General features: G+C 32.2%; 1 protein-coding gene across 1 annotated transcript in view; it reads left to right on the top strand.

Annotated features, from left to right (window-relative positions):
- Positions 1-18,144, top strand: part of LOC139502339 (uncharacterized) — a 123,086-nt gene that overhangs the window by 24,219 nt on the left and 80,723 nt on the right. Inside the window, exons 3-9 of the mRNA XM_071291787.1 lie at positions 2,314-2,359; positions 3,525-3,827; positions 5,589-5,702; positions 10,997-11,113; positions 12,429-12,731; positions 16,483-16,596; positions 17,247-17,363. Coding sequence (XP_071147888.1) covers positions 3,650-3,827; positions 5,589-5,702; positions 10,997-11,113; positions 12,429-12,731; positions 16,483-16,596; positions 17,247-17,363 — 943 coding nt within the window. The 5' untranslated portion in view covers positions 2,314-2,359; positions 3,525-3,649. The remainder of the gene's footprint in view (positions 1-2,313; positions 2,360-3,524; positions 3,828-5,588; positions 5,703-10,996; positions 11,114-12,428; positions 12,732-16,482; positions 16,597-17,246; positions 17,364-18,144) is intronic.

Raw genomic sequence — 18,144 nt, 5'->3', positions numbered from 1 at the left:
TTTTCATTTTAGATTTCATAAATAAAAAGAAAATTTCTTCAAACATTTTTTTGAGAGGATTAATATTCAACAGCATAGTGAATTGCTCAAAGAAAAAAAAAGTATTTTAAGTTCATTAGACCACAATCATTCTGTGTCAGAAACCTATGCTGTGTCAACTATTTAATCACAATCCAAATTTAGAGCTGAATCCAGCTTGAATGTTGTGTCCATACTTGCCCCAACGGTTCAGGGTTCAACCTCTGCGGTCATATAAAGCTGGGCCTTGTGGAGCATCTGGTTGGCTCATATCTGAAACCAAAGCATTAAGAGCAAATTTGTCAGAAAAAAAAATGTTTTTAGGTCATTATATATTTGCTCTGAAATTTTCAGACCATTCAGGCAAACAATTGTTGGGTTGCTGCCCCTTAATTCCAAATTTTATGAAAATTTTGCATGTTATTATCTTGAATATTTTTATAGATAAAGATACAGTGTAAACAGCAATAATGTTTTTGCAAAGTAAGACCTTAAAATAAGTCAGCATGACTTAAATGGTCAATTGACCCCTTAAGGAGTTATTGCCCTTTATAGTCTATTTTTAACAATTTTCATAAATTCTGTAAATTTTTCAAAATATTTTCCACTAAAACTACTAGGCCAAGTTGATTAATGATAGAGATAATTGTAAGCAGGAAGAAAGTTCAGTCAAAAAAGATCTACAAACACATCACCATTACCAAAACAAAATTTTGTCATGAATCCATCTATGTCCTTTGTTTGATATGCACATAGACCAAATTGAGCAACACCCACATTTATTTTGTGACAAAAATCTATATTATGTCAAAAATTTTATCACAATCCAAATTCAGACAGTATCAAGCTATGTTCAGGGGTTGACCACTGTGGTCTTAAAAAACTCTGCCCTGTGGAGAACCTGGATAAAACTAAAAACCCTTGTTATATGATGTTGTTGTTGTTGTTGTTGTTGTAGTGACCAAGTGACATTTTCAGAAGAATCAGAAAAGCAGTTGTTGGTTTGCTGCCCTGTATTAGTAATTTTAAGGAAAATTTGCTTTTTTTTTCCAGCCTAGCTCGACTCAGGGGTTATGATCCGGTGGCTACGACGGCTGTGGCATTAGCTTACTTCTTAAAAGCTTTATATTTTAGAAGGTGGAAGACCTGGATGCTTCATACTTTGAATATACATATGCCTCATTTTTCGAAGTTTCTGTCAGTCGCATGTCCAATGTCCTTGACTTTATTTCATGGTTCAGTGACTACTTGAATAAAAAGTTAAAAATTTTTTTAATGTTAAATTCTCTATTATTATAAGTTATAGGCTAACTATATTTGGTATGTGCATACCTTGCTAGGTTCTCGTGCCCGTCAGACAGTTTTCACTTGACCTCACCCTCTTTTCACGGATCAGTGAACAAGGTAAAGTTTTGGTGGTCAAGTCCATATCTCAGATACTATAAGCAATAGGTCTACTATATTTGGCGTATAGAATGATTGTAAGGTGAACATGTCTTGCTGGCAGGTGTCATCTGACCTTGACCTCATTTTCATGGTTCAGTGGTCAAAGTTAAGTTTTTGAGTTATGGTCTTTTTTTCTAATACTATATGCAATAGGTCAACTATCTTTGGTGTATGGAAATATGTTATGATCTATATGTCTGTCGCGCAGGTTAATTTTGACCTTGACCTCATTTTAACAGTTCATTTCTCAGTGTTTAGTTTTTCTGTTTTGGTCTGTTTCTCTTTAACTATAAGCATAAGGTCAACTTTTTATTTGTTGTATGGAAGTATTGTTAGCTGTACATGTCTGCCTGGCATGGATCATCTGACCTTGACCTCATTTTCATGGTTTATTGGTCAATGTTTATTTTTGTTGGTTAATTTTATAGTTTATGTGACAGTTGTGGTAAAGCTTTATACTTAGGACTATCAACATAATATCAATGATAAGTAAAGAAAGAGGGACATTTCAGCGTGTGCACTCTGGTGGTTACTATCTTGAATATAAATATAGATTGAGATGAACTGTAAACTGCAATAATGTTCATCAAATAAATCATAAATCAACATTGAAAGCCAAAAGTATAATGGTTGCAGTATTTCATGCATCAATTAAAAAAAATTATCTTAACACAGACTCCTCAGAGCCTCTATAGTTATTTAAAATGCTGCTTATCTATGTTGGGGCCTCAGGTAAGATAAGTTATGTAGCTTTTAGTGTACAACCCTCTTAAATGAGGTATTATTGTTTTTGTTTGCTAAGAAATGAATATAAATTTTAACAAAAAACACAATTGATTTTTTTTGTAGGAAAATTTTCCACCTGGTGACAGATTTCTTAAATCTAAATGTGCAGGTTAGTTTTTGAGTGAAGATCATCAATGCTGGAAATATTAAGTCATACAAATGCATGAAATTTTTCTCCTATTACTTCAACAGAAAAAAGGTACTTTTACAAAAATGTAGGCTTCTTTCAAAGGCAGATTTTGAGCATAATTGAAAGGTATAAGATAAAGTTCATTTATAGGAAAATACAATGTATAGTGAAATCCTATATTAAGAAAAACAATTGACTTGGACCTGTGAACCCCCTTAATTCATATTATATATGAAAAGTAAATGTTTATCATTGTTTTTACTATAAGAATGATTTTTGTGGATCAAATCTGTCAATAAAATGGTTTGCCTTTGTTTCACTTTCAATGTGAGCTTTTCTCATCACTTGGCATCTGCCATTGTCCCTCCTCATAGTCCATTGTCATATACTTATAATAAAACTTTTATAGAAATCTTTTCCTCTAAAACTACTGAGACAAAATTAAGCTGACATGGTTACAATCATCATTAAGGTATCTTGGTAAAAAAATTTGTTAGATGATCCTGCCTGCCAATCAAGATGACAGACATGGCTAAAAAAAGGACATAGGAGTAAAATGCAGCTTTTTGTAAATAATTCTGAAACTAAAGCACTAAGTCTTTAATGTAAATTTTTAACGATTTTTTTCGTAAACTTTTCTTTAAAAAAATTATTTTCCAGCAGTTAATTAATCTACGGGCCAATTAGAATTAAACTAAGCCACAATGCCATCCAACTAACATGGCAATCATGTCTGAATATAGTACATAGGGATTAACTATTGAAGTGTAAGGGAAAATTGTTAAAAAAAACCCAACAATTTCAAATGGTCTTAACTTGAAAACTAATTTAAATAATGATAAGGGGTCTTCAGTAAGTATTGTCTAAGTCAAGATACTAGTGGGATAACCTTTTTTATTTTAATTATTAGGGTATCTTATACTATTTATTATGATTCATAACTCATTTTACATGATTTACAAAACCACAGAAGATTCATGTAAGCGACAAGAGCTAGCCTCTAATTTTAAACAAAAATTGCTATTGTTGAAGATGCAGGTGAGCAAGCCCACCTTGTTAGAGACACTAGTTCCCCTGCTTCATACTTATGTGTTTGAATTTAAGATAAGAAATCAACTAAATATTTAATCTCCATGTACAACAGAGGTACCACAAGCACCTGAAAATTTGAAGGTGAAGACGAGGACCAATGACAAGTTGACTTTGGAATGGACAAGGCCAAAGGCAATTGGCGATTCAAAGGTTACTGGGTACAATATTTCTCTGAAAATGGTTGATTCTGATGACTGGAAAAAGATTGGACGAGGCAGATCATTTGTCACCTCCTATACCATTAAGAATCTGAAGCTGGACAAACATTATGTATGTAGTGTCAGTGCTGAAAACAAAGTTGGTAAAGGACCAGCAGCCGAGGTAGAGTCTCCTGTTGTTCAACATCAAAAGCCAGGTGAATTGAAGTTCTGTCTGAGTTCATTCAAAATTAAAGGCTGAATTGGATTTTTTAGTTCCTGAGTGATTAAGTTAATTTTATTTTATATATGGTTGAAAACATTTTTGGATTGATTTTGGAAGTTATGGTCCAAACTCATGTCCACGTCGTTGTGAGCATTTGTGTCAGATTATTATTTAGTTATAAGACCATTGGTTTCTTGATAATAACTTAAGGATGTACTTAGGTGAGGTTTTGGAATTTGTGTCAAATGTTCGGACTCCTTGGTGTTTTTCCATATAATACAATGTAAAATATTTTGCCCCATAACACCCATTTATTTTTTCATGTAAGACTTAATAGCTCATGAAAGTTCATTTACCAAAATTTTAGAAGATTCTTAATTTTCTTTCTTTTGTTTTGAGACCTAATAATACCAATGCAAATATAAGGTAAAAGTCTGAGTCAGCCTTTTCCCGCCATTTTTTAAATCTCAAATATCTCGAAAAAGAGGTCCATGACCTATCAATATTTTTAGCTTATTTTTATCCTTAATTGATGCTCTATCAACTTATAGTATCAATTTTAACTTCTTAATTTATTAATTTTCACCTAACCTCACCTAAGTACATCCTTAAGTATTTATAAGAAAATAGAAATATATGAAATTTTAAAACTAGGTTTGAAATCATAAAAGGAAGGCTGGGATTTATTTAGGGGGTTTTGGTTCGAACAGTTTATGTATAAAGGGCCAAAAAAGGGCTAAAATAAGCATTTTTATAGTTTCCAGAAAATAAACCGTATGTAAGTATAAATACAATCTTACTGAAACTGCTAATTTAAATTTTTCAGCTATTTTTTGTGTGAGTTTCTACTACTGTCCGACTATAACATAGCTCTTTTCTGTGTACTTTTTGTGTTGAAAACTTTGATGCCCCACCTACGTTCGTCTCTGTCCCGCTTCAGGTTAAAGTTTTTGGTCAAGGTATTTTTTTATGAAGCTGAAGTCCAATCAACTTGAAACTTAGTACACTTGTTGCTTATGATATTATGTTTCTAATTTTTAAGCCAAATTAGACTTTTGACTCCAATTTCAGGGTCCACTGAACATATAAAATGAAAGTGCCAGTTTCAGGTTAAAGTTTTTGGTCAAGGTAGTTTTTGATGATTCAATCAACCTCAAAACTTGGTACACATGTTACCTTTATATGGTATGATCTTTCTAATTTTAATGCCAAATTAAACTTTTTACCCAATTTCCCGGTCCATTAAATATGGAAAATAATGTGTGAGTGGGGCATCTGTGTACTTTGGACACATTCTTGTTTTCAGGCAGTTTTGCAGTGCCAAACTATATGTATCAACTGGGTGTTTTACAGTGAAAGTACCTATGTGTAGTTACAAGTTGGTCTAATTTGCTGATAACAAAATCAATACTTATACCAAACATAACAATGTTTAAAGATTTAATTACAGTGTTAAATAGGTAACCTTGAAAATATGAGCATAAGTTTATAAGTATAACAACCTGATAATGAACATAAGTATAACAAACATGAACAATTCCACATATGTCATAAGTATAACAAACATGAACAATTCAACATATGTCATAAGTATAACAAACATGAACAATTCCACATGTGTCATAAGTATAACAAACATCAGGTTGTTTATTTTAAGGGTGTTTATCATTATACTATAGTTAATCTATCATATTATCATGATTATTGTTCAAGATTTAGGCCATACTGGTAATTTAGACCTTTTGTTTTACAGTGAAAGCTATTGAGAAAGCCAGAACAAGCAAACAATCTATCAAAGATAAGAAAGAAAATGAAGCGCTATATAGTGATGTAGTCAAAAAGAATTTAACTAGCAGACCAACAACAGGTAAAAAATGATTGAGAAAATTTAAATAAATGGGCTTAAATAAGTTATATTTGAATATGCCTAGTCATATTCACTCTGCTAGTTCAAGATAAAGGACCAGTAATGACCCATCAAATTGTGCAATCAAAAAGACATCAAAATTTTCATAGGGAAGAGTGAAAAAAGGACATATGTTACATGATATAGATATGTTTGAAATATATAAAGTTATGTGAAATATATAGAAAAAGACTTGATTAACTCATATATTTTAAAGATTGGACTTTTAACCAAAGCCAAAAATTTGAAAAAAAAAGGTATTTCATTTCTGACTGTCTTAGGAATCCAGTGAAGTAAAACAATGTTAGGCTTATCTGAAAAAGCATCAAAATTTGCCACAAATTTATATTTCCTTTACATAACTGTTGTAGCAATATATTTACAGTTAATGAAGTTTTCCAATGTTCGATCTTGTTTTAATTTTGCAGTTTAATTAGGGAAGATTTCAAAATCTTGATCAATGCAAGTATGTCACTAAAAATGGTGGGTTGATAGAAATAAAACTATTGTTTGTGCTGCAGGAGCTTAGAAAGTTTGAAATAGGATCTTTATCAATTAAGAGATAAAAAGTTGCCATTCAATGTTTTGGTCAGAAATTTCCATGTTTTCTATAGGGACTAGCCTCGCTTTAATGTACAACATTGAACCCTTACAAAACATTAAAAAATAAAAACTGTTAGACTTGAGAGAAATCTTAGACCAATGCACTGGTGCAGTGAATGTAAACATGGTATCAGTATATAGCTGGGCTGTTAATAAAATTGAGAAAGGTAATGGGGAATGTGTCAAAGCGACAACAACCCGACCATAGATTAGACAACAGTCGAAGGCCACCAAAGGGTCTTCAATGTAGCGAGAATCTCCTGCAACCGTAGGTGTCCTTCAGCTGGCCCCTTAAATAATATGTATACTAGTACAGTTATAATGGACATCATACTAAACTTTGAATTATTCACAAGAAACTAAAATTGAAAATCATACAAGACTTACAAAGGACAGAGGCTCCTGACTTGGGACTGGCGCTAAATTGCGGCCGGGTTAAACATGTTTATGAGATCTAAACCCTCCCCTATACCACTAGCTAATGTAGAAAAGTAAACACATAACAATACGCAGGGGTGTGGAAATATTTGTTGTGAGCACTTGTCCCTGGGCAAGTAAAACAAAAATTTTACTTGTCCAGAATTTTTTTTACTTGCCCTGATGATTTCAATAAATATTGAAGTATTTCTTGTTAGCTAATATATGATTCTTACTTAGCACTGTTGTTCATTATAAACACATGAAATTCATTTGTTAATATGTGTAAAAAATTAGGAAATTGATAAACATCAATGGGACAAAACCTAACAGCAAACCAACCAATGAAATGACATGTAAAGAACAATTTTGCAGCAGTTTTTTTAATAAAAATTGTAGCCAGTAGCTACAGATACTAAATTTGAGGACAGTGATTGAAGAAATGTAAACTGAATAATAGATTAACTATTTCTTGATTAATATTTATTATTGTATTGATGGGCAATTAAAACGTCCCTTCTATTTACCACTTGACAACAAATAATGTTGACCTTACATCTATAAATAAGACAAAACTTAATTTATTTTCCGAATTTCCATAGATAGCCAGGGTCAATCTGATATCCACGATGTCTGAAATTCTCGCTTCTGTTTTTTTTTTTAAATACTCTGTGTCCTCCATTTGCATTTAAGGTTTTCTACTCGACTCATGACTCTTTTTGTCTTGCTTGCCCAGCTTTTTATTAAGTACAGTGAAACCTGTCCAAACCGAACACCCACGAGACTTTGCGTTTTGTTCGGTTTTCACAGGTGTTCGGATTATAGAGATAAACGGAAGTTGACACCAAAATAATTTTGGCACTTACTGACACGGGATTATAGGTGACACAATAGACGACAAATTATTTTTGTGTTGATTTAAATGTAAATGTAAAAAATATAAGTAGAGATGATCAACGTTTTGCTTCATTTTTGTTAATAAATCAAACACAACTCCGTCAATCACGCTCGTCGTTGTGAGATGTCCGACAAAGAGAAATTTTGCTTTTGATAATTATTTTCTCATCTATAATTCACTGACTAATTCAGGTTCGCAGACGCTTTCAAATGACGATTCCGTAGTTGAATCTGGAATGTCATTGTACACACGAGTTCTCCACTTAACCTGGTCACCTGCTGATTGATACTTCGACACACGATAAGAGTGAAACAAAAGCAGGGGTCCAGTTTATTCTCGGACTTTATCGTTGCTGAATAGCTAACGGAAGTCTTTGGGAGCATGTGTATCAAATATATAGGGCCTCTAACGAGAATCCGACAATCGAAAGCCATATACCTTGTTGTGTTGCATGACTTCTTAATCCAGTGAAAAGCTTTAAAACTATTATTTAATTAAACAGTTTAGCTACAAAATGGCAGTTGCGAGTTTGTGGTCGTAATTATTTGAGTAACGTGCATTTAACTGATCTGAAAGTTCCTTCCTTGTCATTATCGGCCATGGGGGTAGCTGACCAGTTTAACATTTCTTTACAAAAAATTACTTTAGACATGGACACAAACATGCTAATTAATTTGTAATAACAACTCACCAGTTAATTAACCTCAAATACCCTCTGGGATACTCTGTCTTCCTGTGTTTGTTTAATTAAATCATGCAAATAATTAAAAATGCTTTTTTGTTTTGATTGCTATTGATCGATTTTGACAGGTAATTTTTAAAGACAAATTTACTAACTAGCCTTCAAAAAGCGTTCGGAATTCGGTGTTGACAGGGTTCGGTTTTGTCAGGTTAGATTAACGTTAATTGATAGGGAAATTTTTCGGGACTTTGAAAATTGTTCGGTTTAAACTGAAATTCGTTTTTATCAGGGTTCGGTTTACCCAGGTTTCACTGTATTTATCAATCTGAATCTCGATACAAAATTTAAAGAAATGACACTTCCGGTAAATGATGGATAAAACCTAATCGACAATCCCGGGTCAATGGACAAAGCCAATGCAATGTTACGCGACTCTGGTTCGCATACTTATTTTTATTTATTTTGGTTATTGATCTATTTCAGGTATCATGTAATATTTATCGTCATGAACATTGATGTTTTTACTTGCTGAACATTGGTTTCTTTTACATAAATTAAACATCTTTATACGTTTTGAAATTAATTTTATGTTTTTGTTGGACTTTGTCTTGTAAATTTTTTTACTTGTCCACCGGCAACCAAGACAAAAATAATTACTTCTCCGGTTGTTCAAATGGCGAGTCAGGCATAGCATTTCCACACCCCTAATACGCACATTAAAATTCAGTTCAGGAGAAGTCTGAGTCCGATGTCAGAAGATGAAACAAAATAAGATAAATAAAATGACAATAATACATAAATAACAACAGACTACTAGCAGTTAACTGACATGCCAGCTCCAGACCTCAATTAAACTGATTGAAAGATTATGTCTTCATCATATGAATATCAGGCACAATCCCTCCCCTTAGGGGTTCAGTATCATACTATCTAACTGTGCACCACTTATTGCGGAACCTGTTTTTGTATTGTTATGAGTTACAATTTATGACAAAAATAAGCAAAGACCCATCGAAACAACATCTGATAAACAAATTTAATAATACTTTTAGATATTTGGATGATATTTTGGCTCTCAATAATGACGACTTCAGTATGTATATTAATGAAATTTATCCTGTTGAACTTACTTTAAATAAAGCTAATACTAACAATGACCACTGCCCTTTTCTCGATCTTGATATCTATATCATTAATGGAAAGCTGAATACTAAAATTTATGATAAAAGGGATGATTTTTCATTTCCTATCGTTAATTATTCGTTTTTAGATGGTGACGTTCCCTTGTCACCATCTTACGGTGTTTATATATCTCAACTTGTACGATTCGCTCGTGTGTGTAACAATGTTTTAGATTTTAACGAGAGAAATTTATGTATTACTGAAAAATTATTACACCAGAGTTTTCGATATCACAAACTAGTCAAAACATTTACTAAATTTTATCATCGGTATAAAGACATCATTCGTAAATATAGCTCAACATGCAGACTTCTAATACGTTCAGGTATTTCACATTCAATTTTTTATGGAAATATTCTTTATAAAGCACAAAGGTGTCAGTATTCACCTCAGAAACTTACAAAACCTTTGAATAGACTTATTAAGAAGGGATATAATTACGATACTGTTGTCAAGTCATTAAAGATTGCATATTTTGGCGTTAATATTGAGTCACTGATAAGGTCTTTGCATCGGAACTAAACACATTTATTCTAAAAACAGTTGTTGGCATGACACGGGTTATGTTCTTCTCATATATGTTATGATGGTATGATACTAAACCCCTAACGGGAAGGATTGTGCCTGATGTTCATATGATGAAATCATAATCTTTCAGTCAGTTTAATTGAAGTCTGGAGCTGGCATGTCAGTTAACTGCTAGTAGTCTGTTGTTATTTTCGTATTATTGTCATTTTGTTTATTTTTTTTTGTTACATCTTCTGACATCAGACTCGGACTTCTCTTGAACTGAATTTTAATGTGCGTATTGTTATGCGTTTACTTTTCTACATTGGTTAGAGGTATAGGGGGAGGGTTGAGATCTCACAAACATGTTTAACCCCACCACATTTTTGTGCCTGTCCCCAGTCAGGAGCCTCTGGCCTTTGTTAGTCTTGTATTATTTTAATTTTAGTTTCTTGTGTACAATTTGGAAATTAGTATGGCGTTCATTATCACTGGACTAGTATATATTTGTTTAGGGGCCAGCTGAAGGACGCCTCCGGGTGCGGGAATTTCTCGCTACATTGAAGACCTGTTGGTGACCCTCTGCTGTTGTTTTTTATTTGGTCGGGTTGTTGTCTCTTTGACACATTCCCCATTTCCATTCTCAATTTTATCATAAAATATATGAGAAAAACATAACCTGTGTCATCAGCCAACAACTGTTTTATTCCTTTTTGTCTTATATTTTTGTTTTAAGAATCATAGAAATATATACATGTAGAAAGCAAATGTTAATAGGCAAAATGATCAAAAAGTCAAGATCTAAAACAAATAAGTGAACATTCCCAAAATTGTCAGTTGACCCTTTATTGAAGTTATTGTCCTAAATGACTTTTTTATTATCAGCTTTTTGCATTTTTGCCTATTATTTTGAAAATAGTTGTATCAGTGAAGACATTTGTGTGTCAACAAACTCTTGTTTTACAGTGAAATCTATTGGGAAAGCCAGCCCTAGCCAACCATCATTCAAGAATAAGAAAGGAGGAAATAAAGTATTATATTGTGATAAATTTAAAAGGAATTTAACAAGTCCACCAATAGCAGGTAACAACTATTTGAGTAAAATGTGTTTTTAAAGGATTAGAAAATTCTGCTTGGGATGAATGTAGCTATACAGTCAAACCTGCACTACTGGTCACCTTGTTTCAACAGTCAATTGCAACCAATGGTGGCTTTCAAATCTTTCTTTTTTTTTACTCTATATTATTTTAAGTATTATAAGAAAGATAGAAAGCAAATTTAAATAGACAAAAGATCGAAGAGTCAAGATCTAAAGCAAATGAGTCTTATGGCAAAAATCGTCAGTTGACCCCTTATTGAATTGATTGCCCTTAAATGACTATTTTATTTTCAGCTGTTTACATATTTCCTATTTTATTTTGAAAACATTATATTTATGATCAGCATCTGCAAAATAAGATCTACAAATGGACCATCATGGATGAAATATTTAGTCTACTGATATTGGAGCTTTTTCCCTTTAAAGATTTAGCTCATGACATCTTCCCTTTAAAAGTGCACCAGTGTCCGTCAAATATCTAAATAGGCTGTAATCAAGCTTTTCTCATCACTTTGCATCTGTCATATACTTATAAATAAACTTTTATCAAAATCTTTTCCTCTAAAACTTCTGAGACAAAATTAAGCTGACGTGGTTACAATCATCATTAAGGTATCTTGGAAAAAAATGTGTTAGATGATCCCGCCTGCCAATCAAGATGACAGACATGGCTAAAAAAAGGACATAGGAGTAAAATGCAACTTTTTGTAAACAGTTCTGAAACTAAAGCACTTAGAGCAAATCTGACATGGGATAGAAATGGTCATCAGATTAAGATCAATTAGTCCTGAAAACTTAAGACTAATCAGACAACTGGTTGTTGGATAACTGTCCCTGAATTTGTAATTTTAAGGAAATTGAGCAGTTTTTTGGTTATTATCTAATGTATTATTATAGACAAAGATAATGTATATAAGATCTAAAAAGAAGTTGATATGACAAAAATATTCAATTGACCCCTTAAATTGATATTGCCTTTTAAAGTGAATTTTTAACAATTTTTTCGTAAATTTCTCCAGTTAATCTACGGGGCCAATTAGAATAAAACTAAGCCACAATGCTTATACTATTTATTATGATTTAAACCTTATTTTAAATGATTTTCAAAACCACAGAAGATTCATTTAAGCGACACAGGCTCATGAGAGCTAGCCTCTAGTTTTAAACAAAAATTGCTATTGTTGAAGATGCAGGTGAGCAAGCCCAGCTTGCTAGAGACTCTAGTTTCCCTGCTTCATACTTATGTGTTTGAATTTAAGATAAGAAATCAACTAAATATTTAATCTCCATGTACAACAGAGGTACCACAAGCACCTGAAAATTTGAAGGTGAAGACGAGGACCAATGACAAGTTGACTTTGGAATGGACAAGGCCAAAGGCAATTGGCGATTCAAAGGTTACTGGGTACAATATTTCCCTGAAAATGGTTGATTCTGATGACTGGAAAAAGATTGGACGAGGCAGATCATTTGTCACCTCCTATACCATTAAGAATCTGAAGCTGGACAAACATTATGTATGTAGTGTCAGTGCTGAAAACAAAGTTGGTAAAGGACCAGCAGCCGAGGTAGAGTCTCCTGTTGTTCAACATCAAAAGCCAGGTAAATTGAAGTTCTGTCTGAGTTCATTCAAAATTAAAGGCTGAATTGGATTTTTTTAGTTCCTGAGTGGTTAAGTTAAATTTGAATTATCTGTAACTTTTAAAAGACATGATCAGAAAAGTGCAATTAATGTAAACACCAAATTAATCCAGTGTTCTTATCATTTTCTTACACTATGTTGATACCAGCTGTTATTACTCACATGACTTGATAAAAAAAAAATCTCCATTGAAAATATGGGAAAAAAATATTATATTATGTTCTAACTTTCTCATTCAAAGTTTAGGAATTTTGTTTTCAGCTCACCTGGCTCAAAGGGCCAAGTGAGCTTTTCTCATTACTTGGCGTTCGTCATTGTCGGCGTAACTTTTCACATTTTGAACATCTTCTAGAGAACCACTGAATGAAATGGAACCAAACATAGCATGAATGATCCTTATGAGGTGTTGACCAAGTGTTGTTAGTTTGTAGCTGATCCATTATCCAAGATGGCTGCCAGCAGAGGACTTAGTTAAACTTAGTACCCTATGGGAAATACTTACAAATGTCTTCTTTTAGAGAACCACTAAATGGAATGAAACCAAACATAGCATGAATGTTCCTTATGAGGTGTTGACCAAGTGTTAACACTCAGGCCTCTACAATAACTTTTTTTTCAACTTGTCCTGTAGGACAAGCACATACCAAAATTTACTTGTCCGAATGAAATTGTTACTTGTCCAAAAATTTATTAAAAATAACCTTTTTTACATTTTTAGTTGATTAAAGGAACAAAACGAATTTAAACAATATAACAGAATTTGATGTATTTTTTAAAAAATACTTTTCAAAAATATGAGTCAAGTACAACTGCGAAACTAGTCATATCACAGGAATTAGGTTCTAGCTTCCATCAATGCTAGTCTCATCAGATTCTTAATCATGAGGCACCATCTGATAGGCCTGTACACTCATTGGATTTGTATTCTGTTTATTTTTTTTTGAGTTAAAAAAAAAGTTTATTCAAATGCAATCAATAAAAAGAAGATAAGCCATCATAAGGTCTGATTGCCAATGAGACAACTCTCTGCAAAAGACCAAATGACACAGAAATTAACAACTATAGGTCACCATATTGCAAGTAATGTTTTTTTCTACTTATGATCAAATATGATTTTGTGAATTTTATGGTAAATAAAAAAAAATATTTTTGTGAAAAAATTACCGGTATGGTATTTATTATAAGGAACAGAATAAGGTAGCAAATGAGGTTCAAATGAGGTACAGATTTGTCTTGGTCCCAAAATGTCTCCTGCCTTGTCAAACTGTCTATCAATCATGTCTACTAAATATGTCTTCTACGGTGCCAAACTGTCTCTTAAACAATTGGAGCTGAATCTTTCGAGGTGACGAACTGTCCTGTAAAGTTACCTTTTCTACAAAGCGCATCATTGATTCCGATCAGTAAGACTGTTTTCTGAGAATAGTATTCCTTTTACCTGTTAAAAAGTACCTGACAAAGAACCAGTTAAAAATTATCGATTGCAAGTAAACATGTTGAAGAAAAAGGTTTTGCATTTGAATAAACAGAATACAGAAACATGTCAAATTAATATTTGTTTTTTCTTGTTTTTGTTGATAATAAAATACTTTGTTTATCAAAGTTGGAATAAATTTATTTTCTGCAGAATAATTGTACTTGTCCCGAGGGACAAGCTTGATCCAGCTTTTACTTGTTCGACCTTTTTTCCCTCTGGTACCGGACAATCGGATAAGCGTTATTGTCGAGGCCTGGTTCTTACTTTGAAACCGATCCATTATATAAGATGGCCACAAGCAGGGACTTGGTTTAACATAGGACCCTATGTATGGCGCGGAATCAGGGTCAAAAATACTTATTTACGTATAAACATAATTATTTCTGTATATACGGAATTCGATTTATGTATATACGTAAATCGAATTCCGTATATACGTTAATCAAATTCTGTATATACAGAAATAATTACGTATATACGTAAATCGAATTCCGTATATACGTTAATCGATGGTTTAACATAGGACCCTATGGGACATACGTACAAATGTACTGAATAGAATGAAATCAAACATGGCATGAATGTTCCTTATGAGGTGCTGACCAAGTGTTGTTATTTTGTAGCTTTTCCATTATCCAAGATGGCCACCAGGGGGGACCTAGTTTAATATAGGACCCTATGGGAAATACATACAAATGTTTTATTTTAAAGAACCACTGAATAGAATGAAACAAAATTTATCATGAATGTTCCTTATGAGGTACTAAACAATGTGTTGTTATTTTGAAGCCGTTCCATTATTTAAGATTGCCGCCATTGGGGGACTTATTTTAACATGGGATCCTATGGGAATTACATACAAATGTCTTCTTTAAGAGAACTACTGATCAAACATAACAATATTAAATCAAATTTGGCCTAAAACATCATTATAAGTATCTGTTACAATTTTTTATTTACATTTTTAATATTATTTCAAAATTCCAAGTATAGAATCAGGTGAGCCACACAGGATCTTGAGATTCTCTAGTTTATATATGGTTCAAAACATTTTTGGATTGATTTTGGAAGTTATGGTCCAAACTCTTCTCCACGTTGTTGTTAGCATCGGTGTAAGTATAAATATAATCTTTCTGAAACTGCTTATTTAAATTTTTCAGCTATTTTTTTTATGTGAGTTCCTACTACTGTCCCACTATAACATAGTCTTTTAAGTGTACTTTTTGTGTTGAATACTTTTATTCCCAACCTACGTTCGTCCCTGTCCTGCTTCAGGTTAAAGTTTTTTGTCAAGGTAGTTTTTGATGAAGCTGAAATCCAATCAACGTAAAACTTAGTACACTTGTTGCTTATGATATGATCTTTCTAATGTTAAAGCCAAATTAGACTTTTGACCCCAATTTCAAGGTCCACTGAACATATAAAATGAAAGTGCCAGTTTCAGGTTAAAGTTTTTGGTCAAGGTAGTTTTTGATGAAGCTAAGGTCCAATCAACTTGAAACTTAGTACACCTGTACCTATATATGGTATGATCTTTCTAATTTTAATGCCAAATTAGATTTTTACCCAAATTCATGGTCCATGGAATATGGAAAATAATGTGCGAGTGGGGCATCTATGTACTTTGGACACATTCTTGTTTTCAGGCAGTTGTGCAGTGCAAAAGTATATGTATCAACTGGTTGTTTTAAGTGAATGTACCTATGTGTAGTTACAAGTTGGGCTAATTTGCTGATAACAGAATCAATATTTATACCAAATAAAACAATATTTAAAGATTTAATTACAGTGTTAAATAGGTAACCTTAAAAATATGAACATAAGTTATAAGTATAACAACCTGATAATGAACATAAGTATAACAAACATGAACAATTCAACAAATGTCATAAGTATAACAAACATGAACAATTCAAAATATGTCACAAGTGTAACAAACATGAACAATTCAACATATGTCATAAGTAGAACAAACTTGAACAATTCAACATATGTCATAAGTATAACAAACATGAACAATTCAACATATGTCACAAGTATAACAAACATGAACAATTCAACATATGTCATAAGTATAACAAACATGAACAATTCAACATATGTCATAAGTATAACTAACATCAGGTTGTTGATTTTAAGGGTGTTTATCATATACTATAGTTAATCTATCATATTATCATGATTATTGTTCAAAATTCAGGCCATACTGGTAATTTAGAACTTTTTTTTTACAGTGAAAGCTATTGAGAAAGCCAAAACAAGCAAACAATCTATCAAAGATAAGAAAGAAAATGAAGCGCTATATAGTGATGTAGTCAAAAAGAATTTAACTAGCAGACCAATAACAGGTAAAAAATGATTGAGAAAATTTAAATAAATGGGCTTAAATAGGTTATATTTGAATATGCCTAGTCATATTCACTCTGCTAGTTCAAGATAAAGGACCAGTAATGACCCATCAAATTGTGCAATCAAAAAGGCATCAAAATTTTCATAGGGAAGAGTGAAAAAAGGACATATATTACATGATATAGATATGTTTGAAAATTACAAAGTTATGTAAAATATATAGAAAAAAGACTTGATTAACTCACATTACTTTTGGACAATTTTCTCATTTTTTATAAACCTTAGAAAACCATTCTCAGTCATATTGGTACCGTTTAGTTATTGTTATTTTCAATAAGTTGCTTCTAAATAAACTGAAGTTATTGATCTTAAATGAAAATATATCTTTTTGATTCCTATTGTCTTAATTTTTTTTTAAGAATCATAGAAATATATACATGTAGAAAGCAAATGTTAATAGGCAAAATGATCAAAAAGTCAAGATCTAAAACAAATAAGTGAACATTCCCAAAATTGTCAGTTAGCCCTTTATTGAAGTTATTGTCCTAAATGACTTTTTTATTATCAGCTTTTTGCATTTTTGCCTATTATTTTGAAAAAAGTTGTATCAGTGAAGACATTTGTGTGTCAACAAACTCTTGTTTTACAGTGAAATCTATTGGGAAAGCCAGCCCTAGCCAACCATCATTCAAGAATAAGAAAGGAGGAAATAAAGTATTATATTGTGATAAATTTAAAAAGAATTTAACAAGTCGACCAATAGCAGGTAACAACTATTTGAGAAAAATGTGTTTTTAAAGGATTAGAAAATTCTGCTTGGGATGAATATAGCTATACAGTCAAACCTGCACTAATGATCACCTTGTTTCAACAGTCAATTGCAACCAATGGTGGCTTTCAAATCTTTCCTTTTTTTTACTCTATATTATTTTACGTATAGAAAGATAGAAAGCAAATTTAAATAGACAAAAGATCAAAGAGTCAAGATCTAAAGCAAATGAGTCAACATGGCAAAAATCGTCAGTTGACCCCTTATTGAATTGATTGCCCTTAAATGACTATTTTATTTTCAGCTGTTTACATATTTCCTATTTTATTTTGAAAACATTATATTTATGATCAGCATCTGCAAAATAAGATCTACAAATAGACCATCATGGATGAATTATTTAGTCTACTAATATTGGAACTTTTTCCCTTTAAAGATTTAGCTCATGACATCTTCCCTTTAAAAGTGCACCAGTGTCCGTCAAATATCTAAATGGGCTGTAATCAAGCTTTTATTATCACTTTGCATCTGTCATATACTTGTAAATAAACTTTTATCAAAATCTTTTCCTCTAAAACTACTGAGACAAAATTAAGCTGACGTGGTTACAATCATCATTAAGGTATCTTGGAAAAAAAATGTGTTAGATGATCCCGCCTGCCAATCAAGATGACAGACATGGCTAAAAAAAGGACAGTGGAATAAAATGCATCTTTTTGTAAACAGTTCTGAAACTAAAGCACTTAGAGCAAATCTGACATGGGATAGAAATGGTCAT

This window comes from Mytilus edulis, chromosome 13 (genome assembly GCF_963676685.1).
Source record: "Mytilus edulis chromosome 13, xbMytEdul2.2, whole genome shotgun sequence".
Lineage (NCBI taxonomy): Eukaryota > Metazoa > Mollusca > Bivalvia > Mytilida > Mytilidae > Mytilus > Mytilus edulis.
Note: the sequence above shows the minus strand (reverse complement) of the source record. Positions and strands in the feature narration are given on the sequence as shown.